General features: G+C 40.8%; 1 protein-coding gene across 12 annotated transcripts in view; it reads right to left on the bottom strand.

Moving 5' to 3' along the window:
• Window positions 1-18582, bottom strand: part of GRIP1 (glutamate receptor interacting protein 1) — a 522445-nt gene that overhangs the window by 115547 nt on the left and 388316 nt on the right. For 10 of the 12 annotated variants that reach the window (XM_044280469.1, XM_044280465.1, XM_044280466.1 and 7 more), the window contains exon 3: window positions 2917-3052. The exons of the other annotated variants lie outside the window; for them this stretch is intronic. In XM_044280469.1, the coding sequence (XP_044136404.1) occupies window positions 2917-3052 (136 nt within the window). The remainder of the gene's footprint in view (window positions 1-2916; window positions 3053-18582) is intronic. 12 annotated transcript variants of the gene reach the window in all.

The raw sequence follows: 18582 nt of genomic DNA, 5'->3' as shown, positions 1-18582 counted from the left end.
CAACTAAATAATGTGTTTCAGAGCTCGCCGTCGCCACCAGAAGAACATTGACTGCTGCTGAACAGACCACATACGGATTACTGAATTACTGACAGCCCCAGAAAAGGTCAACAAAGGCTAGCTTTTCCAAGTGTTATATTCAGCTACTAAATCTTTACTAATGTACATCAAAGCTCATAGAATCAATGTTATTTTACCTGTGTATATGGATTTTACACTGCCACTGACATAATAAAACAATAAATGCAATGAAATAAAGAATTATTAATTGAATGTTTTGATAAACTGGAATAACGAGTTTTATAGAGTATTGTAGCTGTGGTTATTGTCTTTTGATCATCAGTTAAACCTAATCCCTTCTGGGATCTACATATCAGTCAGAGTGTAGAAGGCTTTTAAAGTGAATGTCCCTGATTGCTGATGGATTTCTTCACATATCTATATGGTATCTTGTACAGTCAAGCGTTAAATGTTAGAATATTGACTGTCTGCAGCCGCTGTCCACCTTATTATATTAAAGGGGTTGTCCAACTATGAGAAGTAAGATAGCGAATAAGGACCTGATCGTTGGGGGTCAGACTGTTGGGACTTCCGACAATCACAAAAATGAGCTGCTGGAATCCTGGAGTGAATTAATTAGCTGTCACACATTCAACCATATAGACTGTCAAAGAGAGGCAGAGTACAGCACACGGCTATCTCCAGCAGTCCCACAGACTTGAATGGGGAGGAAGCATGCATGTCTTACTGCTGGTTCTATGAAAAAAAAAGCCACAAAAAAAGCCTACATAAAAATTCCATGCAGATAATAATTCATCCTCTATATATGGAAGTGAATTTTTTCCTATAAGGTTTTCAAGTGGTCTTTTTCTGGTTACCATCACCACGGATACATACTCCAGGGACTCCTCCACCCCATCCTTGTGATAGCAGTCGGTCCCTATTGTTCGGATAATCAACCCGCTAATTTCTTATGGCAAGACAACCCCTTTAAGTTCATTAAAGGGTGTCTGTCAGCAGTTCAGCAGTTTACCAAAAGGTAGGGGCAGGGGAGAGCAGTACAGCAGTACCTTTTGTAGAGTTTTTTTCATCAGGAGTAGTGTGAGTATGAACTTTTATTCTGCCAGGCTCTGCTACTGCAAGTACCCAGGAAGTGGTAGGTCAAAGTGAAGTGCTGTCTGCATTGACCAGCTTCACAACAGCAGTAGAGGTTTCCTGGCTGCTACAGTTGTCAGAGCAGAGGGGAGGAGCGATGGAGAAGCTCGGTGCAGACTTAACTTCACTGTGAAGCACCACCTCTTGGGCACTAACTGGAGGAGAAACTGACGGAATAAGGGTCCATTCACACGTCCGTTGTTTCTTTCCTGATCTGTTCCGTTTTTTGCGGAACAGATCTGGACCAGAACTGTACCCATTCATTTTCAATGGGTCCTGAAAAAAAAATCTGACATTGTGCTGTCCGATTTTTTTCAGGACCCATTGAAAATGAATGGGTACAGATCTGGTCCAGATCTGTTCAGCAAAAAACGGAACAGATCAGGAAACAAACAACGTACGTGTGAATGGACCCTAAGGGTGGGGTTACATGTGTACAGTCCACAGTGGATTGAAAGGAAAACTGCTGCTGCAAAAACTGCTTTTCACAGTGACAACGCTGCCGGGATCCCAGCGGGTCCCATGGGGCTATTAAATTTCGCATTGCAATGGTAAAAACTGCAACATAATTGAACATGTTGCAGATTGCAAACCTACAAAGAAAGTCAGTTTATGCTGTGTGTTTTTCTCCACAGTGTGTGGATGAGATTTTTTAAATCTAATCCACTTTGCTTGTACTGTAAATGCTGTGGACTCCACCGCATTTACCGCACCCACACTTAAAGTCACACTACTCATAATAAAAGCTCCACAAAAAGTATATTTACACTGCTGTCCCAAAACCCCTACCTAGTACAGTCAGCAGTTTAACATGGTTAAAACTGCTGACAGAATCCTATCTCCCTACTGACAATACATACACTTATAGTCGAAACAAATGTGCATGCATATGGGGAGTCTGTTAAGAATAGTTGTCGGCTAAACAGCTATTGAAGCCCAATATGCTCCCTAAAGGGGTTATGAAAGAATGTGGGGGGTTAGCAAACCCCCCAACTTGCAGGACCTGTACAGGAAAGATTACTTACCTGCTTCCTGGCACTGGTTCCCTGCTTCTTCTTCTTCTTCTGCAGGCCTACGATGCTCCAGTGGGTTCCCACCATGTCAACATCTGGTTTGACATCAGGCTGTGACGGAGATCGGATCCCCTTGCATCATGTGACCATTTGTCATGATGTAAGAAGAGCCTATCAACACCATGAGCAGTGAATGGCTGCGGAGATGTCATACCAGAGGTTGACATCAAGGGAGCCCTGTGGCACATCTCGGACCTGGAGGAGAAGGAGCGGGGAGATAGCACCGGGAAGCAAGTAAGTAATCTTTCCTTTACAGGTTCTGCCAAATTAAGGTTTGCCAACCCCCACCCCTCATTTTTGCACAACCATTTTAACGTTTTTTTATTTTTTAAATGAATGAACAGATAGCTGTGCAAAGACTTCTATAACTTGACATGTACCTTTATACAATGCACTTCATTGTCTTTTTGGAAAACTTCAGTTTAGGAGAAAACACATACAGTTATCAATATTCCATGGGTAATCGGGTACAATTATTTTATTGACTGAGTAAACACTTTCTTATTTCAAAGCCAAGCTATCTGTGAAAAACACAATACCAATTATCTTGGTCGATAATACGGATACCTCAGTAGCAGCCTTCCAGTAAGAAATGGACAGAATAGTACACTGAATGAACCATCTGGTTTGGTGCCACTACCACATTCCGACTTTCCAGGTCTTTGGGCTGGAGTATGTAGGAGATTACCTAGCAGCGATTCCTCCTTGACGCAGGTTTGATACTCTTGGCTTCCCATCCTTGTCAATTCCACCTGACACTGTAAGCCCTAGTGTGGTGCCTTCTTTCTTCATTAATTCAACTATTGTTGAGCCCTTGAACTCTTCTGTTAAAAGGAAAATTATGGATATCATTAAAGTGGAATCTCAGAACTGTTTCCACACAACCTGATTTGCAATAAATGAGACAGAGAGGTGGTTTTCTTATTACCACAGAGTGATAAATGGCACTGCCCCATTTTACTCCATCCTATTTATCAGGCCTTCAGAAAATGACGCCATATAAGAAAGGAAAGTCGTTCTGAAAAGTATTCCACTAAATAGCAGAAAGCAAAGTTTCCTACTTTCACACACTAATAAGCAACACATAACGCCAGTAAGTGGGTGAGCGACCATGAAGGGTGAACAGTCAGCTTTATGATTTCAATTTACCGAAGGTCTTAATTATGTTGTCTGGCTTTACTTTCTCTAAATGGAAGGATGCTTTATTCCTCCGCTTTGCAGTCATACATCTTTTTCAGCTTGTTCTCTGGCAAGACAGGAGGTCATCAAAGCCAATAAACCTTTGTAGATGCATATTTTGATTATATTATACTTTGGCTAGATTAAAACATGGGTGTCCTTTAGCTGGAGCAAACATAAAAAAAAGTGGTGTGATCCATGGCGGAACACTCAGCAGCAGTAACCTTGGAGTTCAAAGCCAATTATCTTCTGCTCAGCTTGAGATTAGCTCCTTTCCAGTCGAACAGAAGAGTCTTGACTCTATTTATTTGCTTAATAACTTTGTAAAAGCGTTATTTTATCATGCAGAAATAGTTACTTGAAATAATGGACTTCATTTAAAAGATCAACATCTCAACTAAATTAAGAGTTATCAGAATAAATAAAATAAAAAAAAGACATGGATTTTATCAAGAGCATTCATTCAGAGAAAATGATAGCAAATCACCAGTACTCTCTAATGGAAGGAAAACAGAGCTAGAAGTTGCACACCCTATAGCCTTATGTGGGAGGTGGTGCCCGGGGCAGACTGGGAACCTAAAGTGGCCCTGAAAAAAAACCCACTAAAAGTGCCCTGTTTTGTATTTGGGTCGAAATTGGTGGAAGGCAGGGCCAGCAATACCATATTGGCACATTATTCCTACCCAACAGAGCCAAATACCACCGTCCATCACAAAATACTGCCAGCAGCACAAAATACATCCCCAAAAACTTCCAGTGGCTGGTCATGAGGAGGGCCCAGGTGGCCCCCCCGGGAAATTTCCCTGTAAGGGCTATGGCCAATCTGCCGCTGGTGGTGTCTGCCCCCAGGTGTCAATTTTTTTATGGATCACTGGTAATACAGATATGTCCTGAGTGAGGAACGGTAAAGATGCAATTAATTTTATCGAAGATCCTGTGTCAACATATAAAAACTGCAAGCCATGTTTTGGGCTTGGGCACCCTTTCTCAAGCAAGGTAGAGTGGTGAATTTGGTGCTGAGCTGCCAGTAATGGAAGGGAGGAATAAGGAATATAAAAAGGTACACCTAAATCTAAGTGATATAGGACAAAAAACACATGTAGTCGGCATTGATTTTACCATGCACAATAATGCCAGACCGCTTATAATGAATCGATACTTTATTACAAACATCACAAATAAGTTGACAAACATGATTAAAAGACAATGGTGCAGGAGATAAAAAACGCCATCACTGGAGGAAACATACAGTGGATATAAGTCCATGTACAGTCCATCATGATATTACAAGAATCAATAAAGTGCAAATGCAAACAATTCATTAAAGTCAGAGAACATAGGACAATTACCCATACTGTGTCTCCTCCAGGATGGCGCCAACCCCAACGTGCGTTTCGGCGTACCTTCGTCTGGGGGTGACCCAAATTTTTTTTCCAGCTAGGCTAGTGCTTATTGTCAGAGAAGGTGACCACCATTACCCCAATATTTGGGTGTCCTCCATCCATCAGACATTTATGACATATTTGATATACTATAAAAATTCTCAGATGGTAATACTCATTTAAGTTTTAGGCTGGGGCCAAATGGAGATATGGCTGACATGGTATGAAGCTTGCAATGTTGCATTACATGGGGTCCCAATGTGACATGTGGATTTTTTGGATTTTTGGTCAAAAGTTGCAAGCAACTTTGCAATCATAGACCAATGCAGAGCACAATGCAAGTTGCATGAGACAGTGATTTGCCTTTTTTAATTTTTTTTTACAGCTAGGCTACTTTCGCACACGCGTTTGGTGCGGATCCGTCATGCATCTGCACAGACAGATCCGTTCAGAACGGATCCATTTGTATTATCTTTAACATAGCCAAGACGGATCCGTCATTAACTCCATTGAAAGTCAATGGAGGATGGATCAGTTTTCTATTGTGACAGATTGTGTCAGTGAAAACGGATCCGTCCCCATTGACTTACATTGTGTGCCAGTTTCGTCATACAACTCGGAATGGAGACTGAACTGATGCAAACTGATGCATTCTGAGCGGATCCTTTCCCATTCAGAATGCATTAGGGCAAAACTGATCCGTTTTGGACCGCTTGTGAGAGCCCTGAACGGATCTCGCAAACGGAAAGCCAAAACGCCAGTGTGAAAGTAGCCTAAATTGCAGCCTTGAAATAGTTGCGAGTCAGAAAGTTGTTTTGGCGGCTTTCCTTTGGCGACTTGTGATCATGTGATATATGTTGCTGAGTAGTCCCAGCCTTATTGTGGCCCTTAGCAGTGGTTCAGTAGGACAATTGGGGCTGAGCTGCAATGTCAAAAACCCTGCTCATGGAAAAGAGTGCCACTGTTTATGGGGGGAAAAGTGGAACATGTTTTTCCTGCATGAATGTAGCCTAAGTCTTGGAATAAATGTTTACTACTACTTAGTATAGGCAGGGGTGGATTGGCCATAGACCCTACAGGGAAATGTCACCGTGGGCCTCTCTTCTCTGCCACTAAGAGCATCAGATACTCATGTACCTGGCCAGTGGCTGCAGGTCCACCTCCTGAATTCAGCTGTATCTCTGTCCCAGGATACTGTGGCAGAACACGGGAGCCCATGGCTCTGTGTCCTGTTGCTCACCTTCATACACCTTCATACGCCACAAGTATAACATATTTGTCAGTGTACAAATGGTGCAGGGACACAGTCATGTCATGCCACAGGCCTGGTCATTACTAGAGGATGTCCAGGCAGCATGCTGAGAGCCGGGCTGGCATGGTGCTGTGGCCTGCATCTCACCTTCTAAGCCTCTGCTCCATATCTTAATTATAGATAATTGGTGGAGGAGGAGGACAGAACATAGAAGCTATTATGGGCCACCCCAGAGGGGCAGCTATTTTGTGCTGCACTGTGGTATTTGGTTCTGCTGGAACTCTATTTAGTGCAGCACAATGGTATTGCTGACCCCACCTACTTGTGTTGGTCCCATCTACTTCTAATGGCCCTGGCTAATAGTGTTATATTGCCCAGTCAATCTGGACCTGCCTACAACATGGGGGACACTTGTGTGTTTTTTCCCAGGGTCTCTAAGGCTACTTTCACACTAGCGTTTTCAATTCCGCTATTGAGATCTGCCATAAAATTTTAATAGCGGAAGAAAATGCTTCCGATATGTCCTTATTCATTGTCAATGGGGACAAAACTGAACTGCACCAAAATGCATTCTGTTCCAGTTGGTTGCATCCCCATCGTAGACAGAAAAACGTCCTTGATGTGGTGCAGAGCAAGACGGATCTCTGACACAATAGAAAACAGATCCGTCCCCCATTGACTTTCAATGGTGTTCAAGACAAGGCTATAAAAGCTATAGAAGGCATAATACAACCGGATCCGTTCATGACGGATGCATGCGGTTGTATTATTGTAACGGAAGCGTTTTTGCTGACCGATGACGGATCCGCAAAAAAACGTTAATGTGAAAGTAGCCTAAGTTCCCAGTTCACTGCTGAGTTTAGGGGTAGAGATTGCACAGAGCCCCGGTCACTCCAAACTGTAACTTGAACACGCACCTTGAGAGGCAGATAAAACTCTCAGTTATGTCCCCATTATTACAGACATTGCTGTTTGGTTACATCACCTGCGACATTTCCAGTTTGGTGCAATGCTCAGAGGTGTTGCAGCATTTCTTTCTGCCAACTAAATTCCTCATATAGTCATGCAGATTCTGCAAGATTCAACACCAGCCAAAGCCTGGGAGAGGGTTAATGTTCTGGACAATCTATCTGCAAGTACTGAATATACATATGCATAATTTAAACCTTTCCTTTCAGAAAGAATTGTAGCCGAGGTTTGTATACAATGGCAATTTATTCCTATAGAATTGCTCTTCAATTGGATTTCAATGATTATATACTAAATTGGAACCACGCACCCTTCATCTTACTCTGGAATTAACGGTGATCCTGCGGTTACCAAATCTTTCATCACCTGTAATCACACCCCACAGAGAACATTCGACTTGTCTGTAGGCTTACCTCACATATACATTTATACTCAATTGGTTTATTGTAGCATATTATAAAATATATAACACTATTAAACAATATAATTAATCTACATCCTTTAGACACCTTCGTAGAAGAACATGACATCAAGGCTTGAAAGGTCTAGAAATCTTATTTGATAGTTGATGCAATCTCATCATCACTCCTAGGATTTTTTTCCTACTTAGGGCAGATTTGTTCATGCTTTAGCGTTTTTATTTTTTATTTTTTTACATTCCCCTGATCAAGGGGGAAACACATTTCTATAGTCTAGACTACAGTCACACTGCATTTATGGTATCCGTTTATTGTATGGGGAAAGCACTGTAGCGGAGTATTTAAGCTAGGAATGAAGAGGGATGATAAGGCAGAAATAAAGTCGTAGATAAGTCAAAGAGGGGGCAGAAAATGTCGGTGGCTGGAGAAATAGATTATGGAGTGAGGTTTAGAACAAGGGATAAGGAGAGCCACATGTTACTAATACAGAAGACCAATGTGCCTGTAAAATCTCAAGAGATTATATATTCCAGAAACTGGATGTGGAAAAGTAGTAGCCACTTAAAGCCGTTGGCCACTTTCAAACTGTTGACCAATGTGTATGTAAGATGACGATATGGCACTTTCTAATATAGCCTTTGGTGGGCAAATCTGTGCTGTTCACACTGCCTGTCCATAAGATGGCTGCTGATGGAGGGTCATGTGACCAGACACATGACTCAGCTTCCTCCATTCTAACACAGTGAACTTGCACCAACTGTGCAGGTGAAGATGTTAGGTGCAGTGCATTTGAATGAAGCACGCAGAGTGAGTTCCCTGGTCACATGATCCTCCATTAACAGCCATTTTATGGACAGGACCTCTGTGTGGACAGCACAATAGACTTGGTCAACAAATACCTTATGAAATATAGAAGATGGTGCAGAATTTCAACAAAGATATATTAGTATATTCAGGCTCGGACTGGCCCACAGGGGTACAGGTGAATCCCCCAGTGGGCCCCTAAGCAAGGTGAGCCCGCCCCGACACTAAGTATATTAGTCATATAATTATCTTACAAACACACTGGTCGACAGTAGCCAGAAAGTGGCCAACCCCTTTAAAATCTACTGTATGTTCACAAATGCCAGATGTCTAGCTAGCAAAATGGGGGAGCTTGAGTACCCTGTACTGGAGGAACACATTCATGTACATTAGTTGTTGTGGCTGGGACTTGACTAGACTCTTTGCATGGCTGGGCAGGGTTTTACACTTTAAGGAATATGCAGTTCAGTTTTGAGCACTAGTCCATAGAAAGGATGCCCTAGAGCTGGAAAAAGTACAAAGAACAGCAATAAAAGTAATAATTAGTTATAAGAACAAAAAAAATTACATTTATGAAGTCTTGAGAAGAGGAATATAAAATTCACATTGCCTCCCATCCCTCGGTTGAACTTGAGGGACATAGGTATTTTTCAACAGTACTATGTAAACATGTAAAATGGATGACGCCCATTGTACTATAACATATATGTTCAATGCATTCAATATACGTTTGTTAATGTATATTGAATGCAGGAGAATGTATGAATGGATTTCATGAGGAGACATGAAGTACAAAGTGGACGGACAGGACAGAATGTGGCAATGTGGGGCTGTGGTAATGGAGACTGCATACAAGTGCTGCTTATCAACTACATCCCCACCTCCATTCTGTACTTAATGGCTCCTCATGAACTCCATTCCTACAGAGATTCATTTTATCAGCTGTATTCAGGATCATAATTAGGGATGAGCAAATCGACTTGGGATGAAACATCCGAAGTTGATTTGCATAAAACTTTGTTCTAATACTGTATGGAGCAGGAGGTCCGTACAGTATTAGAATGTATTGGCTTTGATGAGCCGAAGTTATTGTTTTGCGAAGTCTTGGAACCGAACCCAAGTTCGGGAAATGGTATTTTACAGTACAAATTAATTTATGAAGTTAATGCGCGAAGCAATAACTTCGGCTCATCGGAGCCAATACATTTTAATACTGTACAGACCTCCTGCTCCGTACAGTATTAGAACGAAGTTTTATGCGAATTGACTTCGGATGTTTTATCTGAAGTCGATTCACTCATCCCTAATCATAATCCCTGACAAGCAGAGCAGACAGGAGGATGAGGCAGCTCTTTAGCTCAGTGTTCTAAAGTAACTTGTGCTGCTGTGTGATTAGGACAGGTTTTGTCTATACTAATAGCATGGCGGCTATTTTATTTCTACTAATGATTGCTCCCCAGACAAAATGAGCTGTTAGAATTAATGAAAGGTATTTGGGAATTTATTTATATATATATATTTTTTTATATTTAAGTATTTTCAGTAATTTTATTTTCTTAATTCCCGAAGAACCCCTTTTAAGGAGGTCATCAGTGTTACCTACTAATGGCAGTGGAATTGGGAACAATGTCAATGAGTAGAATGTGTTCTTGTCAACCAGAAGAAAGTGAAGCAGGAACACTACAACAAAAGAAAAATTATATTTCACAATATCTTGAAATATATATCATTCAAATATGTGAGCCCATCTACCAACTTGTCTTGGGCTGCACATTCTACTTGTGGTCTATTCAGTGTAATTTGCCGGACATTTGTAAAATATGTGTGAAAGAAGCTATGCATTTCCTACCTTAACTACGCTGCATAGAACAGATATCTATACTGCTGTGACCAGATAACTTGATAAAGCTTACCTGCCAATCAATACTCAAAGTCAAAGTAAAGAGCAAGAAAATGCAAATCAGTAGCATCCCCTCTATAAACTTATAGTCTAATCAATCTCCTTCCTCAGTCTCTGAAGAAAAATGCATGCATAATGAACCAAAATACAAAGGAGACAGAAGATGGATGCTTTCATTTGCATGAGCTAACTTCTTATTTAACCTAGATGACTGGGTGATACACTGTAAAAAAGCAAGCTGCACCTAGCACCATTTATTATGCATAGCAATAAGAATTTGATAACGTAACATGCCATACTCTCCAACAAACCAGATGCCTGGACAAATACATAGATATTTCTATATAAGCCAGTTAGACCACTCCATGAGCAATAAGAACTACAGTAGACATCACCAAAAAGTAACCCAAAAATTAGAAGCTAGCAGTAAATTTCTAGATGTAATGAATGCTGATATTTGGTTAACCCTGATATAAGCCTATAAACATAAAATCTGGAAAACCAGTACTCAGTACTACAGTAACATCTATAATGGGCAAGTGGCCTTACATGAAATTTTCTATGTATTTTGAACAGGTAATAAATACTTTATATATCCCTAATAATATCAGGTAAACTTGTTTGCATTGCTAATTATAAATCCACATCTTGCGTTTAGTCTTGACCGACAAGAAGATTATTTGCCGTTTTCTTCCAGCTCTCGATGACATTAGCTGAAAACTTTGCAGCTGGTTTACATAGAGCAAGGAAATTGTACACATGGCAATGCATGCCATATATGTGCCAAATACATATCTAAAACAGAAACACATAAAAATAATAAAAAACACCCCCCAGAGAGTGGAGGTAAATGGCCATGGCCTGTTTACTAAACTAAATAACAACTTTAACTTTAAACTTACATGAGCCTAGTCAAACTCAGACTCCACTAGATATTAACTGTACATACGAGTCCATCCCATGACTATTAAAATCACCCTTACAACAAAACCATGGCCTCTCTTTTTTTTTTTTTATAATATAAACTATATGCACAACAAAACAAACAACCTGAGGGTGGGCGGGCGGGGCACGTATTATCCAGCTCCATGGGCAGGATGTAGATAACATCCTAGACCCCTCCCGACCAACCAATCATAATATTGTCTCCAGGGTTCGGGCAAACTTACCTGGATCTTGGGGATAAAAATAGGTCAGATAAACTGACCAATCAAACAGCTGATCACCGGGCAGAGCAATTCTTTCCAGAGATCCTGAAAACGGCGGGAAGAATTTTCCCTCCAAAACATCAGCTAATAATAGTTCCGATCCTGACCTGCACTGCCTTTCCCACCACCCAACATGTTCTGTTGTATACATTGATTCTATTACTGTCATCTTCTTGGCTCATTTCACCCTCTTACTATAGGGTTTTTCACTTCTATTCTTTCAGGGGATTTACTTTTTCTCTTGTTCTTATATTTAGCCTTTGCTGTATCTCTGCTTTCGGCTATTGGTTCTATTGAGCGATAAGATTCTAAAGTGAAACCAGTTTTTTTCAGGGACCTTTTTTCATGTCAATATTGCCATGTTTCCCCCTCCTAAATGTCCGGGGGCTATTCATTCAACGGGGAAAGGATAATAAGAACTGCTCAATTCTAAAGTCTTAAAGCTGTAGTGGTGGCTCCTCCATCATAAACATCAAAGATTCTACCATCACTGAACTAGCTGGGGGCAGAGGAGTGTGGCACAATTAGAACAGGGCATACCTCCCAACATTTGAAAATCGCAAAGAGGGACAATATGTGCTGCGTGCATCGTGGGAATTTGTTTCATACTAGGCCAGGCCTCTAATTCCGCGCAAAGCATAATTACTCACTTAGTCAGAACTGCAGCAGCTGGGGATCGGTTAGGTGAGTGCAAGTTCCTTTATTTTTTGTACTGGGATAATTTCATTTCTTGTGTTTCAATATCTATTTAAATATTAGCACATAAATCATCAGATTATAGATAATTTTAAGGTACAAATTGCGCAAAATAATGAAGTTGTGGTCTAATATATCTAATATACAGGTAGAAACAATATAGATAGTTTAGTAAGGAGAAATTCTGCAAATTTATTGATGCACATTTATGCAATAATTCCCCAGGTCAAAAAGAGTGACATTTAAGGATCAAAGAGGGACATGGGTCAAAAAGAGGGACTGTCCCTCCAAAAGAGAGACACTTGGGAGGTATGATAGGATAGTGGGTGGCACTAGCCTGTACAGTCAGTGTTTCATACACAAAGAGTCACCCGCCATAAGCCTGAAAAACATAAATCACAACCTCACCAACAACTTACTGCTGTGAAATCGACCTGACACATACAAAACTTCTGTCAGTAGCTTTATTCGGTGTATAGTGGCACCAGAGCGCATCTGTTCACGGAAGAAAACACCAAATTGCTGTGGCAGCGGCTCAACACAAACAGCAGCCCCACTGGACACACAGCAGTGTCTGTTGATAAAAACTGCTGATTGCTGCTGAAAGAAGTGCACCGTGGAGCAGCTGGCTACTTCGGCAATTGGGTGTTTTATTCAGTTGAGGGGGATAATTAAGTTTACTGATGGTCACTTCCAGGGGCGGACTGGGAACTTAAAGTGGCCCTGGAAAAAATACTAAAAGTGGCCCCGTTTTGTAGTTACAGTGGATATAAAAATTCTACACACCTGTGTTAAAATGTCATTTCAGAATTTTTTCCACCTTTAATGTGACCTATAAACTGTACAACTCAATTGAAAAACAAACTGAAATCTTTTAGGTAGAGGGAAGAAAAAATATAAAAATAAAATAATATGGTTGCATAAGTGTGCACACCCTTAAACTAATACTTTGTTGAAGCACCTTTTGATTTTATTACAGCACTCAGTCTTTTTGGGTATGAATCTATCAGCATGACACATTTTGACTTGGCAAGATTTGCCCACTCTTATTTGCTAAAACACTCCAAATCTGTCAGATTGCAAGGGCATCTCCTGTGCACAGCCCTCTTCAGATCACCCCACAGATTTTCAATCGGATTCAGGTCTGGACTCTGGCTGGGCCATTCCAAAACTTTCATCTTCTTCTGGTGAAGCCATTCCTTTGTTGATTTAGATGCATGCTTTGGGTCGTTGTCATGCTGAAAGATGAAGTTCCTCTTCATGTTCAGCTTTCTAGCAGAAGCCTGAAGGTTTGGTGCCAATATTGACTGGTATTTGGAACTGTTCAAAATTCCCTCTAGCTTAACTAAGGCCCCAGTTCCAGCTGAAGAAAAACAGCCCCAAAGCATGATGCTTCCACCACCATGCTTCACTGTGGGTATGGTGTTCTTTTGGTGATGTGCAGTGTTGTTTTTGCACCAAACATATCTTTTGGAATTATGGCTAAAAAGTTCAACCTTGGTTTCATTAGACCATAACACCTTTTCCCACAAGCTTTTGGGAAACTTCAAATGTGTTTTTACAAAATGTAGCCTGGCTTGGATGTTTTTTGTCGGAAGAAAAGGCTTTCCTCTTGCCATTCTACCCCCTAGCCCAGACATATGAAGAATACGGGAGATTGTTGTCACATGTACCACACAGCCAGTACTTGCCAGATAATTCTGCAGCTCCTTTAATGTTCCTGTAGGCCTCTTGGTAGACTCCCAGACCAGTTTTCTTCTCGTCTTTTCATCAATTTTGGAGAGACGTCCAGTTCTTGGTAATGTCACTGTTGTGCCATATTTTCTTCACTTGATGATGACTGTCTTCACTGGGTTCCATGGTATATCTAATGCCTTGGAAATTATTTTGTACTCTTCTTCTGACTGACCTTTTAACAATGAGATCCCTGAAATGATTTTTTTTTTGTCTCATTTTTTTACAGCACAGAAACCTGACATTTTAACAGGGGTGTGTAGACTTTTTATATCCACTGCAGGTCCACACTGATGGAAGGCAGGGCCAGCAATACCATATTGTGGCACATTATACCACCCTAACAGAGCCAAATACCACAGTTCTTCCCAAAATACTTCCAGCAGCACAAAATACACCCCCAAAAACTTCCACTGGATGGCCATGAGGAGGGCATAGTCGCCCCCCTGGGCATCGGCCCACCGGGAAATTTCCCTGTAAGGTGATGGCAAATCGGCCCCTGGTCACTTCACTCGCAAAATAATGAGAATGACCAAAGTCCAATGTCCAATGAAGACAATATCCTGACTTGACTGCCACCAGGCACTCCTCCTACAGTTGTTTGGAGTGAATAATCTTTCTCCTAAGTTCCAGAAAACCTAACTGTCCCTCTGCTACCATGGGCATACCTAGAAATTAGAAAGCACTTCAATTACCTAAAAAGTTAAGCAACAATAATATAAAAATATATAATCGTAGTGAAATGTACACACAAATGTGAAATATCGAAGCTAGATAAATGACACTCATATTTAGAAAGAATTTGTAGTGCTAAGAAAGTAAGTGATTACATCATAAATTAGAAGCTGGTAATAATGGGGAGAAGACAGCCATTATGTAACACCACTTTAAAATTATGAAGGGTAGATTTGATGAAAATACAAAAAATGTAAGGAATAAACCTGACTTTTTTGTGGTTGGCCTTACAATGTTTATCTTCTCCATAATTCCCACAGAAAATTACATTTTCATAACTACACAGTGAAACTAGTCAACCTTTTCCCTATGTTATCAAGCACAAAATTTAGACCGAATTTACTGGCAGGGTTCCCCAGTTACCCACATACTGTATAAAGACATTAATGGGGAATGTTCTTAAAAATATTCAGTAAGTAAACCCTTAGAATTCAATATGTTATCTTTCTAGAATGAGAAATTCTGTAATATGGAATGCCATATGTACAGTAGTCAGTCTATGAGCCATTTCTGGGAATAGGATAGTAAAATAGGTCACATTCCACACTTCTATGCACATGCTTATTTGCTGATTGCAATCTCTTGGGGCAACAAATCCAGTATGCTACACTGCCATTAAAAACTCACTCTTACAAGATGGGTGGAATATTGCCACTAAATAGAAAAAACCTGGCACATATTTAAAGGGGTTATCCCATGATTAGTGTAAAAAAATGAAAATCAGACATAATATAGTACACAAAAATGCCTTTCTAACAAAACAAGAACCATCCCTGTACCTTACATGGATTCAGAGATCTTCCCATTCATTGCTCCAATTGATCTACTAGATTTAGATCAAGGGGATGTGTCCTCTCTATGTCACGGCGTGGTGTGGGTAGTAAACTTCACACAGAACACAAGAGGGAAGGGAAGGGGTACTAGGCCTGGAAACTAGGGAAGGGAAAAGTCACCACCTAATGAATCCCTAAACCGAGCCCTGACTACTATCAGTATGAACAGACCTCGATGGTAGGAATGTTCATATGCAGGAACCTAGAGCCCTATCTGACCCTAAAGGGCCATGGAAATAGTGTCAGAACAAAAGATAACCTGTTCCTTCCCAGCTGAAGGAACAGGAGACTCCCTCAGGCCTAATACCAAAAGATAGGGGAATACAACAAACAAGAAATAGGGAAAAGACACTTAAAGGGAACCTGTCACCGGGATTTTGTGTATAGAGCTGAGGACATGGGTTGCTAGATGGCCTCTAGCACATCCGCAATATCCAGTCCCCATAGTTCTGTGTGCTTTTATTGTGTAAAAAAACCGATTTGATACATATGCAAATTAACCTGAGATGAGTCCTGTATGTAAGATGAGTCAGGGACAGGACTCATCTCAGGTTAATTTGCATATGTATTAAATCGTTTTTTTTACACAATAAAAGCACACAGAGCTATGGGGACTGGGTATTGCGGATGTGCTAGAGGCGATCTAGCAGCCCATGTCCTCAGCTCTATACCCCAAATCCAGATGACAGGTTCCCTTTAACTCCGAAGTACGCGGACAAGCAGGAACTCAGGGGAGAACCAAACACCAGCACTTCCACAACCAGAAAGGAGATATCAACCGCATAGCATGATGGATGAGACCAGACTAAATAGAGGAGTTGGAATGACCACTTAAGCTACACCTGAGACAAGAGGTGTGGTCAAAACCAGCAACTACACAGAAACAAGTGAAACCAAACAGGCTGTCAGATCACATCACGTGCAGCCAGTCTCTTAGATCTTCTGACCCCGGTCACGGGAGAGACCGTGACACTCTCCAGATCATAGCTCTGGAGAAACTGAGCATGTGCGTCCACTTCCGCGAGGTGGAATAAGAAAGAGAACAAACACCAGGTGGTGCTATACAGATAGAATTTACTGAATAACCCAGTGGCTTTACTACATTTTTAATTTCACGCTATTACAAAAGTATTCTGATCCAGGTCCTAGTTTAAAAACTGCTGAATATTTTTCTTGGGCACCCCTTTAAAGTTGCAAAGACTGGTGCCCACAGATCTAATGCCCACAAATATTTACTTATTTTAGGAATAACAGAAAATACTGGTTCATAAGTAGCAATATTACAATGCTTTAAAGATTCCAAAATGGTTTTCAAAGCCACCTATGTCAAAAACAAAATAAATAATAATGATAAAAGAGAAGAATCTGCAATCTGAAGATTCTTCCATTCTACTTATTACATTTCAAATGTGATTCCTTGGTCTAAATTAGATTTAACGACAGGAGGCAATGTTCTATGTGCTTCTGTTGAAGGTATGTTTCCAACAATATGGAGAAATCTGGCAGAACTGCTGACAGGAGAATAAATATTTAAAAACTGAAAACAGAAAAGAAACATCTGAAATATCAGAAGTATTAGTTTATGAGGAGAAATTAGACTTTTATATGCACACAATCTGGCAGAGGCAACAAAATTATTGTTTAGAGTAACTTTTTTTATAAATATTTTTAATGTCATATTGCATTTTCAACGCAACACAGTACAATACAATACCAGCAAAGTGTCATAAAGTGAACAAATCACCATCATTGGTATAGATCAATATATAGTAGCAGAAACATCAGGTTGTCATACAAAAAATAAAACGTTGATTGGTAAAGCTGAGGTCTAAAGGTTCCTTAAAGAGTAACTAAGTCTTTGAGTACATTTTTAATAAGCCCTAATAAAAGTTTTTCTACTTTATTAATGGATTTTGTATTTTATTAGAATTTTCCCTGCCTAAAGTACACCATTCCCTTTGTGCTTAAAACTGACAGGCTGTACACACTTTATAAATGGGGCGCAATAAGCAGGGAGTATGGGCAGGAGCGCATTTTGCTGCTCCAGCCCCCCGGAGGATTACCAACTCCTGGCATAGCACATGGGTGCTCTGTACCCATGTGCTATGCCAGGATTAGCCGAGTGGAGCGGCTCCTGCATCTGCCTGCTCCGCTAAGAGTCCTTCGTGTCAGTTCTCCAAATTAAACTGCCTACTAGTAAATTTGTCTTAGTTGTCCATAGTAACCATAGCTCAGCTTTCAGTTTTTCAGAGCCCTGTGGTTGCTATGGGCAACTAAGACTGATTTATTAATCAGTTTGATGAGAGTGGCCTATTGTGTCAGAAAAATTGTGTTCCCCCTGCAACAGCGAATAGTGATTGTGGAAGGCTATATGTGAAACAGATTGATTAAGGAAATGCAAGAGACCTTTCCCGACAAGTACCCAGGAACAAAACCACCAGCTAAACGGTGAAGAAACCGAGGCCTCCATCGATCAGGACGGCTGAAGACTGTCTCAGCAAGTTGGTGTATCACAAACGACGTGTTGGCGAGCGCCAAAATCTCTGAACTTGAAACCATACTGAATATTGTGTGTGCAGGAACTGAAAGAGTCAAAGCTAAATGTGTAAATTACTGGACTTGGTTGCTGACTATGATTGCTCAGACATTTGGACCTATTGCTGTACTTCATGACTGACCAGGCTTGGTTTCATTTATCAGGTCACGGAAATCCCCAGAATACTAGTCCACAGGAGATCTCCATTTGACTCATGAAACACCATTTCATGACCAGAAAATTGGCATTTGGTGCGCAGTGTCATGAACATGAATAGTGGGCCCAATTTTCTTCAAATCAACTGAGAATACCATAAATTTACCTGGACATCTTTGTACAGTTTTACAACCAACTAAAACCAGAAGGAAAAATGTCCTGCTTTTTCCAACAAGATGGGGCGACATGCCTCACCCCACAAAACTCACTGGCACGGGTTCATGAACTGTTTACGGAGGAGGGAACTGTGAGCAAGGGGTTATGGCCACCACATTCCCCAAACTTGTCCACATGCGATTTTTATCTGTGGGGAAATTTAAACCAGAAAGTGTTCGCTAACAATCCATATACCCTGGAGGAACTCAACGAAAACATCACAAACACCATCCACAGCATCACAAGCAGTATCAGCCACATAATCTGACGTGCCCAACGACGCATAGACCTGAACTAGGACCACATTCTGCATCTTTTGTGACTTGTGGATAATT

This window comes from Bufo gargarizans, chromosome 2, assembly GCF_014858855.1.
Source record: "Bufo gargarizans isolate SCDJY-AF-19 chromosome 2, ASM1485885v1, whole genome shotgun sequence".
Taxonomy (NCBI): domain Eukaryota; kingdom Metazoa; phylum Chordata; class Amphibia; order Anura; family Bufonidae; genus Bufo; species Bufo gargarizans.
Note: the sequence above shows the minus strand (reverse complement) of the source record. Positions and strands in the feature narration are given on the sequence as shown.